The following is a 23,553-nucleotide window of genomic DNA, read 5'->3' on the forward strand; positions in this document are numbered from 1 at the left end:
CAATAAATAAACAATAAAATAAGTTTTTTATTTTATTGTTACAATATTCTTTATTGTTAATTTAATTAAATTTTTTATTGTTTATTTAAAAGAACTATTTTTTGATTAAATTAAACTTGAGTCAACAAAGCAAATATCTAAATTTTATGAATTCGATCTCGAAATGATGAATGCTTTCACTTTATAGTTTTATACATAGATGCATTCATAGAAAAACCAGTTAGACCAGTTTTTGAGATTTATTTTTGTCTACTTTTCTTCATCTGACTACTCTTCTCGAGTCCTTTCATTAAACCATTGACGTTTGGTCAAGTTACATTTATTATAAATTATAGAAAAATGAGTCGGATTCTATTAAAACGTAAGTAATAAAAATATTAAAAATTATTAAACAAATTAAAAAAAAATTCAACTATTTAATTTCTCTGAATACTTGGCAGGAATTACGCCGGGTTTCTCGACAAATGGCTCGAAACATCAACATTCGAGTGCTTTGAAATTAATTATCCAACCACAATTAGAAGCAATCAAGAAAGCTGGAACATGGAAGTCAGAAAGAATAATAGCTTCACCTCAACGAACGCAAATTTCATTGATGAGCGGGAAAAAAGTTCTCAATTTCTGTGCCAACAACTATTTAGGATTATCCGTGAGTTACAAAAATAAATTGATGAAATATTTCAATAATATTTATTGTAATATTAATTAATTTATCGTAATAATACCTAATTAATAATAATTTATAATAACTATTTCTTTTAAATTTTTCTTTTTAAATATTTTCAATTTTAAAATTAATATATTAAAAATCATTGAATTCTTCACAAAGAATCTTATAAAAAAATTTGAAGAGAATAATTAAATTCCTTCGAAGAACTTTTTTATTTATGAAAATAATTGAATTCTGGCGAAGAATTTCACTATTTAAAACATAATTGAATTGTTTCGAAGAATTTATTAAAATTTTAGGAAATAAATGAATTTTATGTAAATATTTGAAAATAATTAAATTCTTTCAAGGAATTCTTTCAATTAAAATTGTTTTGAAAATAATTGAATTTCTGCAAAGAATTTTACTATTTATAAAAATAATTGAACTATTGCGAAGAATTTATTAAAATTTTAGGAAATAATTGAATTTTATGGAAATATTTAAAAATATTTGAATTCTTCCGAGGAATTCAATTAAAATTGTTTTGAAAATAACTGATTTCCTGCAAAGAATTTTAATATTTATAAAAATAATTGAATTCTTGCGAAGAATTTATTAAAATTTTAGGAAATAATTGAATTTTATGGAAATATTTAAAAATATTTGAATTCTTCCAATGAATTAAATTAAAATTGTTTTGAAAATAATTGATTTCCTACAAAGAATTTTAATATTTATAAAAAAATAATTTAATTCATGCGAAGAATTTTACTATTTATATAAATAATTGAATTGTTTCGAAGGATTTATTAAGATTTTAGAAAATAATTGAATTTGTACAAAGATTTTACTGTTTATAAAAATAATTGAATTGTTTCGAAGGATTTATTAAAATTTTAGAAAATAATTGATTAAAATTTTAGAAAATAATTGAATTCTTTGAAAAATTTTATAACGAATTATGAAAAAAATTAAATTCTTTCGAGAAATTTTATTAAAAATAATTGATTTCCTGCAATAATTGTTACTATTAATAAAAATAATTGAATTGTTTAGAAGGATGTTTAAAAATTTTAGAAAATAATTCAATTCTTTGGTGAAATTTTATTAAAATTTTCTTAAAAATAATTGCATTTTTGGGAAAAATTAAATTAAAAGTTTTGAAAATATAAACAATAATAATTAATTTTGTACTTAAAAAGTATTTGAAAATAAAAAATTTTGGAATTTACATAACAGTAATAAATTGAATATCAAGTTGCTAGTTAATTAATAATAATTTATCATTTAAGACAATAACGAAGACATTTAGTCAAAGATTCTTTAATGTTACTGCAACGTTTCGAAATCTACAAATGTATCATATTATTGATTATTTTAAAGTAATCTGAAAAATAAAATATTAATTTTATTTATTTTATTAATTTTAGGATCATCCTAAAGTGATTGAAGCGGCAAAAAGAGCTCTGGACGAATATGGAGCAGGACTGAGTTCAGTGAGATTTATTTGTGGCACCCAGAGAATTCATAAGGAATTGGAAAGCAAAATTACGGCATTTCATAAAAGAGAAGACACAATTGTTTATGCCTCTTGCTTCGATGCAAATGCAGGAATTTTTGAAACCCTCCTAACACCCGAAGATACTGTAATTAGCGATGAATTAAATCATGCATCAATTATTGACGGAATTCGTCTCTGCAAAGCCAAAAAATTCAGATACAAACACAGAGATATGAACGATTTGGAGGAAAAACTCAAGGAAAATGCAACGTCTCGTTTGAAATTAATTGTAACTGACGGCGTTTTTTCAATGGACGGTACAGTTGCTCCATTGAAAGACATAATAGACCTGGCAAAGAAATATAACGCTTTGACTTTTGTTGATGATTGTCATGCAACTGGTTTCTTCGGAAAGACTGGTCGGTGAGTGAAAAAATAATTAACACAACAAAAAAAAATAAATAAATAAAAATATACTTGTCTTGAAATTTAATGTTTGATTTTTCCGAGTTTTTGAAAATTATTATTTTTAGAAACGTAATTATTCCCCTATGAGGAAGAAATTATTTGAAACTATTTCAATTTATCAACTTTTTTGTTTCGTAATTTTCCTTTTATTTTCATTCATTTTCACTCATATAATAGAAATGGATTTTTTTTATCTAATAATTCTGGTAATAACTGCGGAAGAATAAATGTGTTTACTTTTTTAGGGGAACTGAAGAGTACTTTAATAATGTGGGCGGAATCGATATAATCAATTCAACTTTAGGGAAAGCTTTAGGAGGAGCTGCTGGTGGTTATACAACAGGATGTAAGGAAGTAATTGATTTATTAAGACAACGCAGTCGACCCTATTTATTCTCCAATTCATTGCCACCACCAGTTGTTGCCTCAGGAATTCAAGTAAATAAAGGAAAATTATACTTTCAAAGTTATGAGGTTTTTCATTGTATTGATTTTTTTATTAAAATAACTTTCAGGTGATTGATCTCATTTCGGATAGCACTGAATTTCTCGACCAAATTACGGAAAATACTGAATTATTTAGAAGCAGGATGACATCTGCTGGATTTAGAATTAGTGGCGATAATCATCCTATTTGTCCCGTCATGCTTGGAGATGCGAAATTAGCTTCGGAATTCGCCGATAGAATGTTGGGTAAGTTTTTAATACGTTTCTTCAAAAATTAAATTAATTAATTCATTAATTAAAAATTAAATAAATTTATAAATTAAAAATTAAACAAATTTATAAATAAAAAATTAAACAAATTGATAAATTATACAAAATATTTCCGTTGATAAAATTTTTTTCCTTACAGAAAAGAATATTTACGTTATTGGCTTCAGTTATCCGGTTGTTCCCAAAGAAAAAGCGAGAATTCGCGTTCAAATAAGTGCAGCTCATTCAAAAGAGGAAATTAACAGAGCAGTTGATGCATTCATAGAAATTGGAAGAGAACTAAAAGTCATCAACTAATAGCAATTGATTTATACGAAATTAATATTTTTTTCTTTATTAAAAATAAGTGTTTATAAAATATTTTTTCAAAATTTAATTTTTAAAAAATTCTTTTTATATGATTGGACTTGAATTTCGCTTTTGATTTTCATTGCCAATTTTTGCACTCCAAGAATGTTCGTTCTTGCCAATGGAGAAGGAAATTGTTCCAATCATTGATCAAGACTGACATTTTGTTATATAATCTAAGAAGTACCTAATAAGGAAAACAAATTATTGTGAAACAAAAGTTCTCAAATAAAATTAAGAAAATATGAAAATTTAAAAATAGTAAAGTTTATTGGGAAAAATTGTATCTTACTCGCAAGATGATTGGATTTTTTCTAATTCCTCTGATGAAATTTTATTCTGCTTCAGAATTTCTTTAAAATCGTTTTCAATTTGATTAGATTGGCAGATCAAGGAAGCCATGAAACGAGAATATTCTCTCATCGTTACATTTTTATTATTTCTTTCATTAGGGACATTTCTGTAAAAATGTTTTGTAAAAATGTTTTGTAAAAAAATTTCTTTGAAAAAATTGTTTGCTTTTTAAATTTAATTGTTTACATGACATTTGCTCCAGGAAACTTACCTTTTAGCAAATTTCATATCATTATCGTAAATGTTAAATTTATCGGTTTCTGTATTCATGTTTTTTAAGTCAATTCATAAAAATCATCAAAATTTAATTTCAAGGTGTAAAATGATCAAAAGTTAATTACAATAGATGCAAGATGAATAAAAACATTCATTCAAGTTATTCGTTACACTTAATGTGAAACAAATGCTCTTAATAAAAAAATAAAGAGAAATCAGAAACTTTGTAAAAAAAACCTTGTCTCGTTTTTTGTTTTAATTACTTCGGCAACATTCATGCAAAATTTTCTAACCATGTCAAGGCAAAAGATAAAAATTAATAAACTAACTCACATTTTCTTTTGATTGCTAACTAGGTTTTTTTTGAAAAAAAATTAATAAAATTCAAAAAATATGATTTTGAAATTGAAAATCAGAAATGTCATTAAATTGGAGTAAAAATACGACTTTAAAATTTTTACAAGAATAAAAAAACATGATTGTTTTTGTAATGAAAATTGTACTCAGTATTGGAATTCCTGCATAAAAAGACAAGTTGTAAGAATTACTTTTAAAATTCTGAAACTACGATAAAGTAATTATTATTAAAATTTATTTTAAAATCAAAGTGTCAACAACAAATAGCAACAATAACAAAAAAAATAAAATGCTCCAAAAAACCTTTAAAAATCTAATTTTAATAATCTTTCTTTATTTATCAGAATACTTTTTGAAAATACCAAAAATACTCAGACATAAAATCAAGAGCAATAAAAAATTCTTCATGGCTTGTATGTGGGAAAATTTTACAAATCAAAATTTTTGTGGTATTTATTAGTGCAAGATATGTTAACAAAAATTATCAGTGATAATAAGAGAAGAGATAAATGTAAAGTTACAATTTCCTCAAATTCTGCACCAAATAAGAAAAAAAAGTTGCAGACAAATAGAAAAAAGAAAAAATCCAATAGTTTGTCGCCAACAACACAAGTCACATACAATTCATGTGGTCACAGGATTGTAAGAAAAATTGCAGTTCCTGAAGAAATTAAACGCCTGAGAAAGAGATCGAAAAAAAAAATAATGACTGATAAATACACAAGTTGTGTACAATGGCCAAATTTTGAAGTAAATTCATTGAAATCGTCCAATGAGGGGAAGGAGTCTACAAAAAGCAAAAGTAAAATTGCCTTTTTTCTATCAATAAATATTTGACAAATCAAATTATTATTTTTTCAATTATTATTATTATTACCTTTTGTTATTGTTATTTAGATCAGAATACTCTTTCACAGCAATCATTTGGTGTAAGGGAATTAAAAAAAAGAAAAGATATTTCGAGATGTGAACTAAAATCAGCAGAATGTTCACCGTGCTGCAAGAATTCGGAAAATTTTCATTATGCAGTCAATTATAAACCTTCGAGAAACATGAATTCCTATTCGAATTGTTTTACTAAATCAAAAACTAAAACAAATAATATGGATTTAAATTACAATGACCTTAAACAAAAAAATGATCAACAATATAGATATCGAACAAAATATGTGAATTGTCCTTACAGTTCGAAAACTGTTGAAAAATTCTATTCAAGTGAAGAAAAAAATCCAAGGAAAATTGACAATTTCCCCACCATTGAAAGAATTGTTTGTACAAATAAAAATTTGGATTTATATCAAGAAGAATCTCATCCAGAAAAATATGAGAATTTAAATAAATTATTCGGTGGAAGAAGTAGAGATGATTCCCCAATGAAATACGATAAAGAAATATTTCCCGATTCTTATGAAAATTATAATAAAAATACTAAAGAAAATGTTAATGAAAATACTAATAAAAATGCTAATGAAAATACTAATAAAAATTATGATGATCAGAGAATGGTAAAAAGTTCCCAAAGATTAGAAACTAAATTTATTGAAAATTGTGAATTCGATGCTTACTCTCCGTTTAAAATTAGTATTCAATGCTACGAGAGAAGTCAAAATAAGCAAAGAGTGATGAATGATGCTGCAAATCAAGAAACTCAAACTGCTTTGGAGATAAAGCAGCAAGCAATTTCTACGGATGTGGCAACTTATTCTTCGAAGGAAACTCAATGCGAAGGAATTTTGACTCAATCCAGACCAACTGAAATTGCTGATGGAGATCTGAATATTAATATTCCAAAAACTACAGTAAGCGTTTCTTGCGATCAGACAGATGATTATTTTCTTCTCATGCCTGGAGGAAAATGTGTGAAATTAGCACAAGAAATTTTTACTGATGAAAATTTTTCACCGTGTCCTGGTGCAAATCCTAATTACGAAGGTAAAAAAATTAAAAATGCATTAAATGTAAAATTAATAAGGTATAAAAATTGATGAAGCTGTATAAAATTAATTTTTCTACTTATAGAATCTATTTTGCAGATGAATCTTTTTCGATTTGCACTGAAGGCTCTGTTACAACTCAAGAATCGAATTTGGTTGATTCTAATACAATGACAACTAATCCTGAATTATTAGAACGTGATGGGCTGAGAAGTGAATCTGAAGGTAAATTTTACACTTTTTTCCTTTCTTTTACTAAAATTGCTCAGGGAATTCAGGGAAAGCAAAACTAAATTTTGGTAGCAACTCTGTTTTGTTTTTTTCTTTATAGAAACAGAAATACAAGAACTCGATGAATTTTTCCAACTTTGTTATTCCAAAACTAAAAATTTCTTTCAATTTTTTACTCTTTTCTCTTTTAGAAACTGTAACACAGGAAATTTTCGATTCACAAACTACAATGAAGACAAAAAGTTCTGAAAGAAATGACAAGAAAAGACGGTGCAGAGCTTGCAGGAGCAATCAAGTTGTTGACGAGGATTTAAAAATGTGTTTTGAAAAACTTTTCAACAAAAAGCTGTCGAAATCAGATTGTTTTCCTTGTCTACAAGAAAAATTGGATAAAACCGACGATACAAATAAAAAGTTTTTCTACATTTTGAAATATGCTCTTGAACTGAGTTCCAAGCTGGAAAATAATAATAGTTCGTATTTTAATATCAATGATAATTTATCACTACAAAACAAGAGCGGAATGTAGAATTCTACAAGAGTAGAATTATTTGAAAACCTTTTATAAATTTTTAATTACAACAGAATTTTCCATATATTTTTTAAAATTCTTTTTAATAGGAGAAAATAAGAAAATATTTTTTATTTTTCAATATTTTAGCTACGAGATTCGAGTCGAAAAATGAGGGTAAAATAATCAAAAAGTTTTGCATGTGTGCAAAAAAAATGTCAGATGGTGAAATTTCAAAGAAGACTAACAGTAAAACGTCAAATTTGGAAAGTAAAGACAAAAGTGAAACGAGTAAAACATCTAAAAATATAACAACTGAAAAAGAGGCTAGAATAAAAATTACAAAGCCTCAAAATATAAATCCAATTCAGAAAAATATTGGAGTCGAAAAACAAACAGAAACAGATAAAAGGCCAATCGTATCTCGAAGTATGAATACATTCGTCGAGGAAATTCCGGTTGAAATAATTCAAACTCTACTTGAAAGTGAAGGAACCAATACCGATTATTTAACACACTCCAAAGAAACAGGAACAAATACAGTCGAAAAAACAAAATCTCGTCACAATGCTGCAACGCAATCACGATTAACGAAAAAAAGTTTAACAAAAAATACGAATAGAACAAAAATGACAACTACGAATCAATGTCGAGAACCTATTTTAGTTCGAGTAATTTCATCGAGTGATCGACAAAAAGGAAAAATACAATCACAAACATCAGAATATTCCACTTCTGAAAGTGATGATTTTAGGAGAAAAGAATTTAGACGAGTTTGTTTTAATGATAATACTCAATTTCAAGTGTTTGGAAAAGATTTGAAAAATTGTCAAGAAAATTGTTTAGTTCCAATTAAAGATTTGAGTAAAATCAAAAAAACAGATAAAAATAATTTGAAAATTAGAAAAAAATTGCCGGATAGCAAATTTGTGGAAAATCAAAGAGTTCGAAACGAAGAAAACAGAAAGGTGAATTTATTATTTTAAATAAGTTACAAAAAATTTGTAAAATTGATAAATTCTTTCTTTTCAGATATTCTACAGCGATTTCTTCGATTAGAAAAAAAGGAAAAATAAAAATTTTTATTGTCGTTTGTGTCTAAAGTCAAAGTTTTGTTATATAAATAAATTAACAATTAAAATAAACAAAAATATATAATTAAATATAGTTTCAAATTTTAATAAAATAATTTTTTTAATTTTCTGGAAAATGACTCTTACGATTTTCAGAGTTGAATTAATTTTGAATTTCATAATTCCAGTCCTCGGATTGACTTTTTAATGATTTTTAAATTCTATTATTCGGAAATTAAATAATTTTGTTATATAAAAATATTTAAATACTGGTTATTTATTTTTCAACAGGAATTGAAATTGTTGAAATTTTAATTTCAAAAAATCTGAAATTTTATTTTTTCTATTTAAAACTGCAATTCTTTAAAAATTTAACTATTTTTTTAGAATTTCTGTAACTAAATTTCTCTTCTAAATCAATTATTTTTAATAATTTTCCGAAAATTTGTTGACAATTCAGTTATTTAAATACAAAAGTTCAATTTTTTATAATAATTATAATTGCAATGGCTGATGATTTTTTGAAGTTATAAAGGTGAATTATTGAAAGTATACAACCAAAAATAATGAAAACATTAAATTTAACGAAGTATCATTAAAGGAATTTTTCAAATTAGTTTTTTAAAAAATAATTAAAAATAATTTTCGAAAAATACATTTTCTAACATATTTTTTAATTAAATATAATTCAAAAATTTCCAAATAATTGAAATTTAGTAAAATTTTTTGCCAATAACTGAATTTTTTAAAAAATTTTTTGAAATTATTTTAAAAATTCGAAAGTTTTTAAAAAATTGTAATTAAAAATTTTGAAAATAATTGTTTTCTTCAAAATTTTAATAATAATTCTAGAAAAGAATTAGATTTTTAAAACAATTTTAGGGTAATAATTTTTTTGTCGATATTTGAATTTTCAGAAATATGTAAATTGAAAATATTTAAAATAATAAATTGAATTTTAAAAAATTGTCGAAAGTTCACAACATTTATGATAGACAAATTAGGAGAAAACAAATTTTTTATACACAAATTTTTATAATTTTCCCATGAGAAAATTTTTACACATTTTTTTTATCAATTATTCTAAAAAGAAAAATTTTATTGTTTTTCGTGTAAAAAATATTTTTTTCAATTCAAATCCTTGATTATAAACGTTGTGAACGTAACCGTCGTAAATTTAGAAAGAAAGAAAAATAGAAAAATGAATCAAAAATAAGTTTTTGATTATTTGACTACAGTTGTTTTTTACAATCGAAGTAATTTGCATTCTATACAAAAAAATTAGTATTTTGTTAAAATATTCGTCAGAATAGTAAAAAAAAGTCGCATATTTTCTGAAAATAGTCGAAAAAAGTCAAACTATCCGAAGTTTGCGATTCAATTTAATATTTATATAAATAATATAAGCAAAAAAATTTTCCCATTATTCAAACTACAATTATTATCCTTAGAAGGCGAAAGGAGTAATTTTCATTTGCTTCCATGTTTACATTTTCATAAAGATTTATTAATATCACAAAAATAATGGACACTATAGGATAATTTGGTGAATTCAACATTCTTCTTTACTTTTACAAAAGTAAATTTTAATTTCTTATAAATAGAACACTAAATTATAATAATAATAATATAATTTCAACATAGCAAATACTTAAAAAAAGGCCAAGAATTAACCAGTTGAATCATAACATAACAAACATGCTTATTACTCAACAGGTTGTGATAAAAAAAATTTAAAACAATGTATTTATATATACAATAAAAAGGAAGATGAACAGAATGAACATTAATTAGTAAATATTTTTTCCTACTATGTTCTCTTTATAAAATTACTCATCAGTTCACCAAACTTGGAAAACACTGAAAAATACCAGGTTAATCTTTTGGAAGATGTCAGGAAGATTTAAAAATTCATCTTATCATTTAAAAAGCACTTAAAATTAACATTTCCATAAAAATTAAAATTAAAATTGCGATTACTTTTTTTGAATTAACAAATTTCTTTGTCAATTGTAAAATGAACACTTGATAGTTAAGAATTAATCACACACTTAAAAAAAAATTACAAACAATTCTACATTATTTGCAGATGAATATGAATATCCTTTCATTCGTCTTTATAAATATAATCTGTAGTTAGTATTACAGTATATGCAGAACGCTAAAATTTATCAATACTTAAAAAATTTCTTTTAAAATACAATTATGTCAATAATACTTTTTTTTTAGCGATTGCACAATGTCAGTCAATAAATATACCATTTCATACAATTTTTCTATTTAAAATGATTGCACATTTCGAAAAATTTATGTAATTTCAATTGCTCATCAAACTTTTAATACAAACGAGGTACAAAAACACACCTATCGTGTTTTAAGCAACTTTCAACACCCTGATTGCTGATTAAATATATATATATATATTTAATTTGTGACGTATAGCTAGTATATTTTGTATAAAATATTAAAATTGTATATTGTAATATTGTTGATTAGCAAATTTGATAAAAGTTTGACAGGGCAAGAGATTTTTTTTTCATTATAAATTTATATAGAATACTTTGGTACTTAATTGTTTCCTTTTCTTTTTAGTATTTTACAATATTATGAAATAATGTAGATTATTGTATATAAATATATACAATATATATTATATTGTATATAATATTATGCAAGATCGATGGGTGTAATACTATTTTATTATGCTAGCAATAATTTATTATTGCTTAAACCCCTTTTGTTGTTTTCATCTTGTGATAGAATCGTTTTTATATACAAATTATTGCACTTTAGGTAGATGACTAGATTTAGTTTTCAGATTTTTTTCTGTTGAGACATTTTGGTAAAATGTTGTCGCTCTAGAATTCAAGTTTGTAAACTTAATAACTGATTTTTTTATCTAAAAGTTTGTTATTTTGAAGAATTAAGATAAATATTTAAGATTAAAAATTTTTTTTTGTAAGAAATACGTACCACATTAATTAGTTTTCTTGGGATCTGCTTTTTCATCTTTGGCTTGGCCACGACCGAATAGTTTTGCTAACGAATCCCAAATTCCTCCAAGGAAGAGGGCGCAGCACAAATTTTCGAAAGGTACGAATGGATCGTGAATTCCCAATAAAATTGATGACAACTGAAAATTAAAACATCAAAAAGTTTAATAACATATTATTAAAATAGTAATAACAAAATAACAAAATAGTGAATTTTTACGATAGAATTACTATTTCTATAGAAATAGTATTCCAAATAAAATTCATGACAACTGACAATTAAAAAAAGAAGAAGAAATCAAAACGTTTAAAAGCAAATTAGTAAAATAGTAATAGACTATATTTTGAATTTTTTACTCAACTTTGAAAATCTCGAACTATAACTACTTTGACAGGAAAAAGAATTTAATTACCTTAAAGTAGACAAAGAAGATAACAATTCCAAAGTACACTAATGCATGAGGTGCAGAGATAAGGTCAGTCTTTTTATCTAAAACGAAAATAATGGAGGCAACCACCGATGCTTTCGTAGGGCTGAAAAACAAGTTCATGAATTATTTTTCAAATGAAAAGAATAAAATTTTTTAATTATTGCAGTAAAAACTTACAAGCTTGGTTGCATGAATTCCATAGCGGTTGGAGTCCAAACTCCTCGAATAAGTCGCTCAAATAACTTGATGAAACCAGCAGCATTTCCTGTGGGAAAAAATATAATTTTTATTTATTTCGTTTACAAATTTTTTTTCAAATTTTAATGTTTGTCAAACCTTTGAGCGTTCCAATGAGAATCATTATTAAATATGCGTTTGGATATAATTTTCCAGCGTGAGATACACCATCGTAAACTTTTTTACACCTGAAAAAATTACAATTGTGATTGTTCAGTAAGATAGTGTTATTTGTTTAGTAAAATCGTTTACTTAAAAAGAAAATAACTTTAATATTGTTTTTACATACCTATATATTTCTTTCATAGCGGAACAAATTATTTTCACTGGCAAAAATTTGGCAATTTTATATCCGATATCGAAAGGAGTATAAAATATTAAGTACCTAGAAAATAAAGAATAAATACAAAAATTAATGAATTTAATTAATGAATTAATTTATAATAATTAAAGATGACCAAGTGATAAAATAATTACTTTATATTAGAACAATATTATTATTGCAATTTCTTCAAAATTATATTCATCTGTTCAATTCAGTTATTATTTTCTAGAATTCTTTACTCAAATTCTTCTTTAAATCAATTATTTTCAATAATTTTCTAAAAAGTTCTTTGAGAATTTTCAAATCTATTTGTTTACAATTCAATTAAACAAAATTTCGATTATTCGGAAATTCTTCAATTAAATATATATTAAATAATAAAAACTTCAAGTTATTTCAACAAAAGTTCAATTAAACTTTTTCAAAAAAGTTAATTCTACAGAATTATTAGTTAAATGCATGAAAAATTCAGATTTTCAAAGAATTTAATTTTAAACCTTTTCAAAATTCAATTATTTATAAAAATTCATCCTACAATGCTTTTTATATTCAACGATTATCTAAAATATTACCTGAAATTAATTTTTAATTCAATTTTTATTACAAAATTCTAAGAGAATTCAATTATTTAAATACAAAAATAATTAATTTATTAAATAATTTAATGTTTTTGAAAATTAAATTCTTTTGACACATTTTAATAAAATTTTAACAAAAATTACATTTTTTAAGGAATTTGATTAAAATTGTATTAAAAATAATTGAAATCATGCGATAAGTTTTATTATTTATGAAAATAATTGAAATCCTATAAAGAATTTTGTTATTTATGAAAATAATTGAATTATTGCGAAGAAATTTGTAAAAAATTTGTGAATAATTGAATTCCTGGGAAATGTAGATTATTTATAAAAATAATGGAATGTTTGCTTAGAAGTTTATTAAATTTTTTTTTAAACAATTGAATTCTTTGATGGATTATAAAAAAAATTTTAAGAATAATTACATTTTTCGAGGAATTCGATTAAAATTGTGTTAAAAATAATTAAAATTCTGCAATGAGTTTTATTATTTATGAAAATAATTAAATGTTTGCGTAGAAATTTATTAAATTTTTGTTTCAATAATTGCATTCTTTTGGGTAATTTTATTAAAATAGTAGATATTGAAAATCATTGAATTAAGGGAAATTTTTTGAAAATAATTGAAATTTTGCCAAGAATTCTATTAAAATTTTGGAAAATAATTGAATTTCGGAGAAGAATTTGTTTATTATTTATAAAGATAATTGGAATTTCGACAAGAATTTTTAAAAATTGTTGAAAATAATTGAATTTTTGCGGAGGATTTTATTACTTTTGAAAATAATTGAATTTCTGCAATTATTTTCAACTTCTCCAAGATTAAATTTTTTCAGTGATTTTAACTAAAATTCTTCTATAAATCCATTATTTTTAGTAATTAATATATTGAAAACTTTAACGAATTTCAGAAGAATTTGAATTTTTGAAATTTTTCGAAAATCTAAGTTCCTTAAAATTTCTAATGAAATTAAATTCATATCTTTTAGTAGATAACTAACCAGACAACGGTAGCAAGAGCAACTTGTTGTGTATTTTTTAATGGTGCTAAAATAGGTTCTCCCAATAATCCATTGCACAACATTCCACTAGAAAAAACGACTAACATTGTGGAGAGCCAACATGATAAAGGGTGTTTTCTGGAAAATGCATGAGCCCCTGTAAAAAATAAACATTATTTTTATTAATTTTCGTACTTTCTATTTTTACGCACTTCATAATAAATTGACGAATTTTTTAAAGAAAAAAAAATATTATTTAAATACTTTAATTAGTTTAACAAATAGTTATTTAAAAGAATGTGAATCAGAGTTATTTAAAAAAAGTTAAATCATAATTTTAACGAAATTCTTTGAATAAAAATATTGAAAAAAATAATAAATTTTTGTCTGAATTTTTTTTAATTCAATAATGTATTGTCTTTCCATAATATATTTATGAACTCATAAACACAACACAACAACAAATAGGTCAATAGGAATCCTTATAAATACTTACAACATGCATGAGAGGGCGGAAATAAAATTGAAGGGCAATTACTCTGAACGTAACATATTTACTTAGAAAAATTATTCTTAAGAAAATATTGATTATTTCTCTCTACCCTATCGATTGCTTGAATTATTTCAAGAAAAAGAATTGAAATAAAAAGTTTTCCAAATGTAGAACGAACATAAAGTGTTCATATTCATTTTAGTTAAAAAAAAAATTCGTTAACTTGCATAAAAAATAAAAATTTAATTTTTTGATTGATGATTAAAAAATTTTTCCATTCATTTCTAACAAATTTTTTACGTTTTTTCTAAGGAAATAAACAAATTTTTGTACAGATCGTACAGATTTACATAAGTTTCTGTTATTTTTACTAGTCATTTGAAAAAAATGTCATTGATGTAAAACAGAAAGTGTTTTACTTCAATGAACATTGTCAAGGTACAAATTAGTTTTTACTTGCTTTTCTCTATTGTAATACAGCGTAAATTTCTGTAATAAAAAATATATTTTAAGAAATAAATTAACTACTTTTCTATAATAATTATTTCCCGCAAATATTAAAATTCAAAATATTAGTTTCCTATGTATTAGAATAATTGAGTTTTTAATTCAAAAAATTAAAAATAAAAATTTATAAATTGAACGAAACTTGAACATAATTTTCAGACTATGACAATATAATTTTGATCAAATGCGATTATAAATTCTAAGATATTTACAAAAATAGAATAGCCCAGGTTGTACAGCAGGGACGACGGACAAATTTCTGCCAAAAATGCACGTGTTGTTTTGATGTTTTTGGTTAATTTCCAACAATTTGACATTATTATAAAATCTAATCCCTCTCATAACAATTTGTAATCTACTGTATAATAAAAAACAATCATTTTTGTGTCTTTTCGTCCCTATATTAATATCAAATTAAATGTAAATGTTACAGTATTAATGACAAAAAAATTATTACGAAAACTAAATTTTCTAAACGTGTTTAATTTTAATCTAGCTGCAATAAGAAAATTCGAAAAATTAATATAGAATATTAGATAAAGTTCTGTTGTCTAAAATAAAAAAATGATTTTCTCTATAAAATTCTAAATTAGGAATACAACAGAGCGATGGCAAGAGGCTAGGAGCTATCTCGGTGTTGAAGCCAGGAGAGAAGTTTTAAAATTAGAATTATCCCAGTGGGCTTAAGCTTACCGGGTCCTAAATCTTCTTTGACGTGCAGCGCGCAAAGTACACAGTTAGCGATGTCGAAGTACGGGAACATTTTTAATTTAATGACTTGATTAGCCATGTCCAGGAATGCCTCGGGATCCATTTTTTCTACAGGTTTATATCTAAATGACACTAATAAATAAAAATCACACTAAAATATTTATTTTTAAAAACTTTAAAATCGTCGCTACTGTTTATGTACTGTACAACGCTGCATGGATTTTTTTCTTATTGTTATGCAGCCGACGGTGTAAACTCGTCTGCTTGTCGTCTGCTATATTACAAGGCTTTTAAACACGCAGTGCGCATGCGCATTAATATATTACTTGCTCCCGCAACTTTTAAAAGAAAGAAAAAAAATCAGCTAATTTAATATTTTAAATAAAATTGAGAAAAGAAAAGACATAGTGATTACTATTTAATTGTCGATATGATTATTTTCTGATGAACTGATATGTTTATTAATGATCGTGATTACAAAATTTCTTAAAAAGTTAAGGTCGATAAGGTAGATGCCGATTGAGGTGAATTTGAATTTTTAGCGGAATATTTCTTTAATTATTAATTTATGATAATTTTATTTTAAGTTATATAAAGCAAATTTTGTATAAGTGAACTTTGAAACTGTGGACCAATCGAGTTAATTATTTAGTCGAGAGACGCATTAATTTTTTCCAAGTGTCGATAAAATTAGAATTATGATTAAATTTTTCACACAATTTTTAAAATTGTTTATTGATTAGAATAACTGATTTCGTGCTCCATATCCTGATATCTGTATAATAGTATAAATAAGGTATAAAGTATTAAAAAATATATTTTTTATTTCTATTCCTATTGACACAGTTAGAAGAATTTCCATTAAAGTGGAAAATAAATTTTTTTTACAATTTTTATAAAAATAATAGTGAATTACTTTCTATTTGAAAAATTCAAATATTTGTGAGATTTATTTTTCCCTGACAGTAGCAGTACGACATATTTATTGAGCGTCGTCTGCTAAGTTTCCATCATCCTCATGTAATAAAACTATTACTTCAATGTTAAAATTGATTGTTTATTTTTAATAGCGTGTGCCTTGTATTCCATGAAAAGAAATAAGAACAATGGTGAGTATATTTTTTACGAATTTAAACTTGATGTTCCTAAATTTTGTTATTGAGCATAACCTGTTAGTTTTCTGCGTTTTCTGCGAATCAATTGACTTTTTTAAAGTGTAATTTTTCTTATATAGGTATTTATTAAGTTTAAATAATTATTGAATTTACGTTTTTTTAATGATTTTTGAATAAATTTGTCATAATCTACTGAAAAATTGCTCGTTGACACGGTATTATTGAACATAACCTACAATAGTTTATTTTGTCAATAAATGATGTATATAGTAATACAAATAAGTTTGTAGCGTTTTTAGTTTATGAATGATAAATTTATGGTTAAAATATTAAATTATGATTCTTTTTTTAGAAGGACGGTGTGAGACAACGACAACATTTGTCTAGAAGATCGTTAGAGGAGAGTTTTTATAATGTAAAGCATGTTCCAAAGAAATTGTACCCACTGCCAAATGGAACTCATCACTTGCTTTTTGTGTTGACTTTCTTTCTTTCCATTTCTCTGATAGTAATTGTTTTAGAGAGAATTTTACCAGAACCACAATTAATCGAATCGGAAGGTTTATATCCAAAAAGATTCGTCGCAGAGAGAGCGAGAAGTCATATTGTTAATTTAACGAGTTTTGGACCTCGAGTCACTGGAAGTTACGAGAATGAAGTGCTTGCTGTTAAATTTTTAACGACTACAATCAATAATATAATTCGTGATTCACATGAGCATCATGAAATAATTTTGGATGTTACGAAACATAGTGGAGCTTTCACATTAACGTTTTTGGATGGTTTTACAAATGTTTACCAAAATGTTCAGAATGTGATTGTCAAGCTTGGTCCAAAGAGGCCGTCGAAGCATAGTTTATTGATAAATTGTCACTTTGACTCTTCGGTGCAAAGTCCTGGTGCTTCGGACGATGCCGCTGGCTGTGCAATAATGCTCGAGGTCTTGAGAGTCATGACCCGGAGTCCGAAACTTTTAAAGAATAACATCATATTTTTATTCAATGGCGCCGAGGAAAATATATTAGAGGTTTTTTTGTTATTTTGATTACAAGTATAAATTTACAATTTGTTTTTTTTTATAAAGGAAGTTTTTTATTTATTTATTTCAGGCATCACATGGTTTTATAACTCAACATCCGTGGGCAAAAGAAGTGAGAGCGTTTATCAATTTGGAAGCCTGTGGTGCTGGAGGTCGAGAACTTTTATTTCAATCCGGACCCGGAAATCCTTGGATTCTTGAGGTTTATTCGCAAACTGTTCCCTATCCTTATGCATCGTCATTGGCACAAGAAATTTTTGAGAGTGGCATTGTTCCCGGGGAAACGGATTTCCGCATATTCAGAGACTTCGGAAATGTGTCGGGTAATTATCAAATTAAAAAGGACTTGATTTTATTAATTATATTACTTTTTAAAATTTAAAGTAAAAATTGAAATTTTTTAGGTCTCGATTTTGCTTGGTCAACGAATGGTTACGTATATCACACCAGATTTGACACTGTTTATCAAATACCATTGGGTTCTCTTCAAAGAACAGGAGACAATATTCTTGCACTAGCTCGTGGAATAGCCGACAGTCACTATTTGCCAGATTCTGATGCTCAAAATTCTGAAGGAAGTCTCGTTTTCTTTGACTTTTTGGGGGCGTTTGTTATTCGATGGCCGCCCTACGTAGCGACAATTGTTAATATTATTGGTATTTTAATAGGAATTTATTCTATTTATTTGAATATGGAATACGCACGTAAAGGTAAGATTTATTCAAAAACTCTAGTCTTTTGTTTTTCAGAACGAAAAATTCAGGGCTCGAAAATTCTTCTCTAAAATTCAATTATTATCCAATATTTTAATAAAATTCTTGGCAAAATTTCAATTATTTTCAAAAATTTTTTCAAATTCAATGATTTTCAATATCTATACTATTTTAATAAAATTTTCCAAAAGAATTCCATTATTAAAAAAAATTTAAATAAAATTCCACGCAAACATTCAATTATTTTCATAAATAATAACATTTTTTAACAGGAATTCGATTATTTACAAATTTTTTATAAAGTTCTTCGCAATAATTCAATTATTTTCATAAATAATAAAATTTTTACAGGGATTCAATTATTTTCGTAAATAATAAAATTCTTTTAGGAATTCAATTATTTTCATAAATAATAAAACTCATTGCAGAATTTCAATTATTTTTAATGCAATTTTAATAGAATTCCTCGAAAAATGTAATTATTCTTCAAAATTTTATTAAAATTCGTCAAATGAATTCAATTATTTAAAAATTTGTTGATAAAATTCTTTATGCAAATTCAATTTAAGAAAAATTAAATTATTCAATAAATTATTTATTTAATTGTATTTTAAATAATTGAATTTTCGTAGAATTTTCAAATAAAAATTAATTTAAAAATGTATTTTAGTTAAAATTTTAGATGTAATTGAATATTAAAAGCATTATAGCGTGAATTCTTAGAAATAATTGAATTTTGAAAAGGTTTAATAATAAAATCATTGAAATTCTTAATTTTTCACATTTTTAACAAACAATTCTGTAGAATTAATTCTTTTAAAAAAGTTTTAATAGAATTTTTTTTTTGAAATTATTTTAAATTTTTATTTTCTAATATTATATTTAATTGAAGGATTTCCAAATAATTGAAATTTTGGAAAATTCAATTGTAAACAAATGAATTTGAAAATTCTCAAAGAACCTTTTTCAAAAATTATTAAAAATAATGGATTTATAGAAGAATTTTAGTTGAAAACACTAGAAAAAAAATTGTATTTTGGAGAAGTTATAAATTATTGCAGAAATTCAATTATTTTCAAGAGTAATAAAATTCTTTGTAAGGATTCAATTATTTTTACTAATAATAGAACTCATCGCAGAATTTCAATTATTTTTCGTACAATTTTAAGTGAATTCCTTGAAAAAAGTAATTATTTTCGAATAATTGTCGAATTTTAATAAAATTCGACAAAAGAATTAAGTTATTTAAAAATTTGTTGATAAAATTCCTTATGAGAATTGAATTTTGAGAAACATTCAATTATTCAATAACTTATTTACTTTTGTATTTAAATAATGGAATTCTCGTAGAATTTTCTAATAAAAACTTATTTGAAAATGAATTTCCTAATATGCATTTAATTGTAGAATTTAGGAATAATTCAAATTTCGTGAAATTGAATATTGTAAACAAACGGATTTGAGAGAACTTTTTCGAGAATTATTAAAAATAATGGATTTAAAGTAGATTTTTAGTTAAAAATTTTTGAAAATAATAATTGAATTGATGAAAGTAATTTTGGAGAAGTACAATATTCTTATAATATAAAATAATGATTTTATAACTGGGCCATCTTGAATTATTATACTTTCACTGATTCGAGTCCTGAAAATTGAATACAATAATTTATTATTAACAATTATTAATTTATACAGGTGGAAAAAAAACATTCTTTCCAAGTCGAGTAAAAAAGGAAAATTCTTTCCTTACAAAACGTAAATAAAGAAACCTGTGCTCCCTTTTTGCTTGACTCGGAAAGAATGATTTTTTTCCTCCTGTATAATTATTGACCTAGTGATAAATGATTAATTATTAATAATTGAATTTTTCTTTGCTTTTATAGAAGTGAAAAGTTCCATGTATGTAAAGCAACTAATGTTTTGCGTAACAGCTGTGATATTTTCTTGGGTCATTTCAATGATCTCGGTTTCAATGATAGCTTTAGTCCTTACAAAATTAGGCAAAGTCATGAGTTGGTATGCGAGACCGGCATGGCTATTTTTCCTCTACGTTTGTCCAACTGTTACAGTCTCTATGACTTTTTTGCTCTACATCGGAAAACGTCAACGTCAAGTAAGTTTAATTTCAAAGAATCGTCTTTAAATTCTATAATAGATAAAAAAAAATTGTAAATAAAAGTTCAACGTAGACAGAACTTATACTCGTAATTTATATAATACTTTTTTTATAAATAATTAATAATATTTTCTTTTAGATTGTTAATTCACCTTGGGTTTTGTATCAACTCTATTGTGATGCCTACAGCGTAATCTGGATGGCTATTCTTTTTGTCTGCGTAATTTTAGAAATTCGTTCTGGTTTTATTCCACTTCACTGGGTTTTATTTCCAGCAGTTGGAAATATAATTCGACATAATTTTCTAAACAGATGGAGAGGTGAGAATTTGTTACTTCTTTAAAGAGGAATTTTCAATCTTAATTATTCTCTAGAATATGATAGTTATTATTATTATTATTATTATTATTATTGTTATTATTATTCTTCTTCTTTTTATTCTTATTATTACTATTATTACTATTATTATATTCAGTTTTTTATTATTTTACAGATTGGAAATGGATGTGCTACAATTTGGGAGTTTTATGTCTGCCTTATATACAGACATTTTATTTAGCCATTGGTGCTCTTTCTTTATTCATTCCTATTATGGGACGAGCGGGTGCTGCAATAAATTCAGAAGTCGTAATTGCTAATATGGTGTCTTTGTTGTTCTGTCAACTGTTAAGTTTTGTGGTAATGTAAAAGTTTTTACATTAAATTTATTATGAGTCTTTCAAATTCTTTCGAATACAATTCTTTCAAAACGTTAATGCAGTCGAAAGAAATGAAAAATTCGTTGATTAATATTAATAATTCAAACCATTAATGAAGTTGAAAGAAATGAAAATTCGTTGATTATTAATAATATAGAAATTAATTTAATTGATTTAAATCAATTAATCTATAATAATGTATACTTTTTCAGCTGCCAATTGTTTTACTAATAAGAAATGCGGAAAGAGTCTTAAGTGTCTTAATGGGAATATTTTTAATATCAATTGGTGTTTTAATTTTGACGCCCCTTGGATTTCCGTACAGTGGAGACCCCACATCGCCAGCAGCGGAGCGATTTATGATTATGGTAAATATAGAATTAATTCGAATTGTTCTCCGAATTAATTTTTGAAATTGTTCTTCGAATTGTTAATTCTTTTAGACAAAAGAACAGAACTTATTTAAAATATTTATTACTTTTAGCACACAGAAAGACAATTTTATAACGCAAATGGCACTCTTCGACATTCTGGGACTGGATATTGGATAGTGAATTTAGATATGAATAGCCCTTACAGTGTAGAAGCGATAGTACCGGAAATAGGTGCTGCTTCGTCAACCGAAAAAGACTGCAAGGAAGAATTATATTGCGGTTTTCCTTATCTTTTACCTGTCACAACATTCTTATGGTAAATTTGCCCTCATTTTCTTAAAAATCAAAACGAAATATTCTTTATAAACAGTTTTGTTTTTCCCTTAGGAAAACGAGTTGGATTCTAGGACCTGCGCCTCTGATAAGTATTCCCACTAAAGTTGACATGTTGGTAAAAAGTGTGAAAAAAACTACAGTTACTTATGTATTCAATGTCACAGGTAATTCAAGTTCTTTTATTCTTTCAAAAAGTTTGATTTTTTTCATTTTCTTTATTATAATTACAAAAATTAAGTTTTTAATTTAAAATCTTTATCTACAGGACCTGATCACATTAGTATAATTTTTTCGCCTTACAAGGGAATTCAATTGGAACGTTGGTCTGTTCTCAAAGAAAAACCACTACTTGGACCAATGTGGAACGATCGGGAAACTTATTTTATTTATTTCGCATGTGCCTCGAATTGTTCTCCATTCAGTTTTTCTCTGGAATTTAATGTAAGATTTATATTCTTTCCCCCTAAATTTAAATTTAATTTAAAAATATTCTTTGATTGTTTAAATAATTATTTTGAAATATTCTGTAATCGTTTAAATAATTTTTTTCCAGGTTCCACAAAATCATAAAGGGCCTTGTATGACATTGTCTGCCTCCGGACATTTTATGCACGGCGAACATCAAACCTCTTTGAGATTTAAAAGATTTTTATCGCAATTTCCATCTTGGACTGTTGTCACAGCTTGGACCGCCTCTCTATCCTCTTGGGAATTTTAGAAAATTTCTCAGTTCTTTCAAAACAAGGTTATAAATTGACTTATTATCAATATACAAAAATATTAATTTTGACTTGCAATAACAATTAGAGAAGAAAAATAAATACTCAAAAATTTTCATTGTAGGTGTTAAAAAATGACAAAAAGATGACTGAATTCATAATGAGAGTGTGTACTTAATTGGAGAATTCGTTCAAGATTTATTAACGTATCAATTGTCATAAAATAGCATATCAGTTTTGGAAGCTTAGCTTTAGGACCATTTTTAAATGCGTACGTGATAGAAAAGAACACCATTTATTACCTAGATTAAAAAAAAATTTAGAATTTTAAGAAAGAATATCCGTATTCACGCAAACACAATAAATAAATAGGTGCCATAATTAAAAATTAAAATACACAAAAAAAAGACATTTTAATCTTTTAAATTGCTTAAATTTTTGATAACAAATCAAAAAAGTAGAAGTTGCGTAGAAAGAATAAAATATTTAATAAATAGTCACATCAAGAAATTATCACTAAAAATGATAAATTTTGTTAATTTTTGATTAATTCAAAATATTTTACACGTAGAAAATTGAATTGTTTTCTATAATAGTTTATCGATTCTAAGTTTTTGAATATTCTTTCTTAAATGATTGTTAAATTCACTTTGTTAGAGTAATTTAATTCACTTCTTTTTATTGCTTTTTTAAAAGAATAACTCACAGGCGACATTATTTCTCCAATCTGTTGTTATTACAGTAATTGAAAATTTAACTTTTTGCAAATCTGTTTTGAGAAAAATTGTTTCCCGTGAATTAT

The 23,553-nt window shown here is 25.0% G+C and overlaps 3 protein-coding genes across 4 annotated transcripts; 2 read left to right on the forward strand and 1 right to left on the reverse strand.

Annotated features, from left to right (window-relative positions):
- Positions 1–228: 228 nt before the first annotated feature.
- Positions 229–3,945, forward strand: LOC122500568 (2-amino-3-ketobutyrate coenzyme A ligase, mitochondrial). The gene is made up of 6 exons (XM_043609559.1): positions 229–361; positions 441–649; positions 2,083–2,576; positions 2,867–3,059; positions 3,137–3,314; positions 3,478–3,945. Exons 1-6 carry the CDS (start codon positions 340–342, stop codon positions 3,633–3,635), a joined length of 1,254 nt encoding a protein of 417 aa, XP_043465494.1. The 5' UTR covers positions 229–339; the 3' UTR covers positions 3,636–3,945.
- Positions 3,946–9,895: 5,950 nt separating this feature from the next.
- LOC122500570 (trimeric intracellular cation channel type 1B.1) lies at positions 9,896–15,894 on the reverse strand. Its single transcript, XM_043609562.1, has 8 exons — positions 15,624–15,894; positions 13,931–14,087; positions 12,313–12,408; positions 12,123–12,211; positions 11,964–12,051; positions 11,769–11,889; positions 11,336–11,495; positions 9,896–11,220 (listed from the first exon to the last, which is right to left on the reverse strand). Exons 1-7 carry the CDS (start codon positions 15,742–15,744, stop codon positions 11,340–11,342), a joined length of 828 nt encoding a protein of 275 aa, XP_043465497.1. The 5' UTR covers positions 15,745–15,894; the 3' UTR covers positions 9,896–11,220; positions 11,336–11,339.
- Positions 15,895–16,291: 397 nt separating this feature from the next.
- Positions 16,292–23,139, forward strand: LOC122500571 (endoplasmic reticulum metallopeptidase 1-like). 2 transcript variants are annotated; one of them, XM_043609564.1, is made up of 14 exons: positions 16,292–16,437; positions 16,712–16,750; positions 17,109–17,783; positions 17,866–18,118; positions 18,200–18,505; positions 20,392–20,621; positions 20,764–20,944; positions 21,118–21,302; positions 21,535–21,690; positions 21,807–22,012; positions 22,084–22,196; positions 22,298–22,473; positions 22,586–22,777; positions 22,876–23,139. In XM_043609564.1, the coding sequence occupies exons 2-13, from the start codon at positions 16,748–16,750 to the stop codon at positions 22,748–22,750; spliced, it is 2,649 nt and encodes an 882-aa protein (XP_043465499.1). In that variant the 5' UTR covers positions 16,292–16,437; positions 16,712–16,747; the 3' UTR covers positions 22,751–22,777; positions 22,876–23,139. The 2 variants fall into 2 exon arrangements, with proteins under 2 accessions (XP_043465499.1, XP_043465498.1); XM_043609563.1 differs by lacking the exon at positions 16,292–16,437 and having other exon boundaries at positions 16,589–16,750.
- Positions 23,140–23,553: the final 414 nt, after the last annotated feature.

Source organism: Leptopilina heterotoma, unplaced genomic scaffold, assembly GCF_015476425.1.
Source record: "Leptopilina heterotoma isolate Lh14 unplaced genomic scaffold, ASM1547642v1 Lhet_19, whole genome shotgun sequence".
In the NCBI taxonomy this organism is placed as follows: Eukaryota; Metazoa; Arthropoda; class Insecta; order Hymenoptera; family Figitidae; genus Leptopilina; species Leptopilina heterotoma.

What these genes read in the sequence shown, in the direction of transcription:
- LOC122500568 (XM_043609559.1), top strand. Translation starts at nt 340, where the DNA reads ATGAGTCGGATTCTATTAAAAC. An exon ending in TTGTTGCCTCAGGAATTCAA is followed by an intron (nt 3,060 to 3,136) that starts GTAAATAAAGGA and finishes AATAACTTTCAG; the next exon opens with GTGATTGATCTCATTTCGGA. An exon ending in ATTCGCCGATAGAATGTTGG is followed by an intron (nt 3,315 to 3,477) that starts GTAAGTTTTTAA and finishes TTTTCCTTACAG; the next exon opens with AAAAGAATATTTACGTTATT.
- LOC122500570 (XM_043609562.1), bottom strand. Translation starts at nt 15,744, where the DNA reads ATGGATCCCGAGGCATTCCTGGACATGGCTAATCAAGTCATTAAATTA. An exon ending in GCTCTTGCTACCGTTGTCTG is followed by an intron (nt 12,409 to 13,930) that starts GTTAGTTATCTA and finishes TTTATTTTCTAG; the next exon opens with GTACTTAATATTTTATACTC. An exon ending in TCTCATTGGAACGCTCAAAG is followed by an intron (nt 12,052 to 12,122) that starts GTTTGACAAACA and finishes TTTTTCCCACAG; the next exon opens with GAAATGCTGCTGGTTTCATC.
- LOC122500571 (XM_043609564.1), top strand. An exon ending in TTTTCTAAACAGATGGAGAG is followed by an intron (nt 20,945 to 21,117) that starts GTGAGAATTTGT and finishes ATTATTTTACAG; the next exon opens with ATTGGAAATGGATGTGCTAC. An exon ending in GTCAACTGTTAAGTTTTGTG is followed by an intron (nt 21,303 to 21,534) that starts GTAATGTAAAAG and finishes ATACTTTTTCAG; the next exon opens with CTGCCAATTGTTTTACTAAT.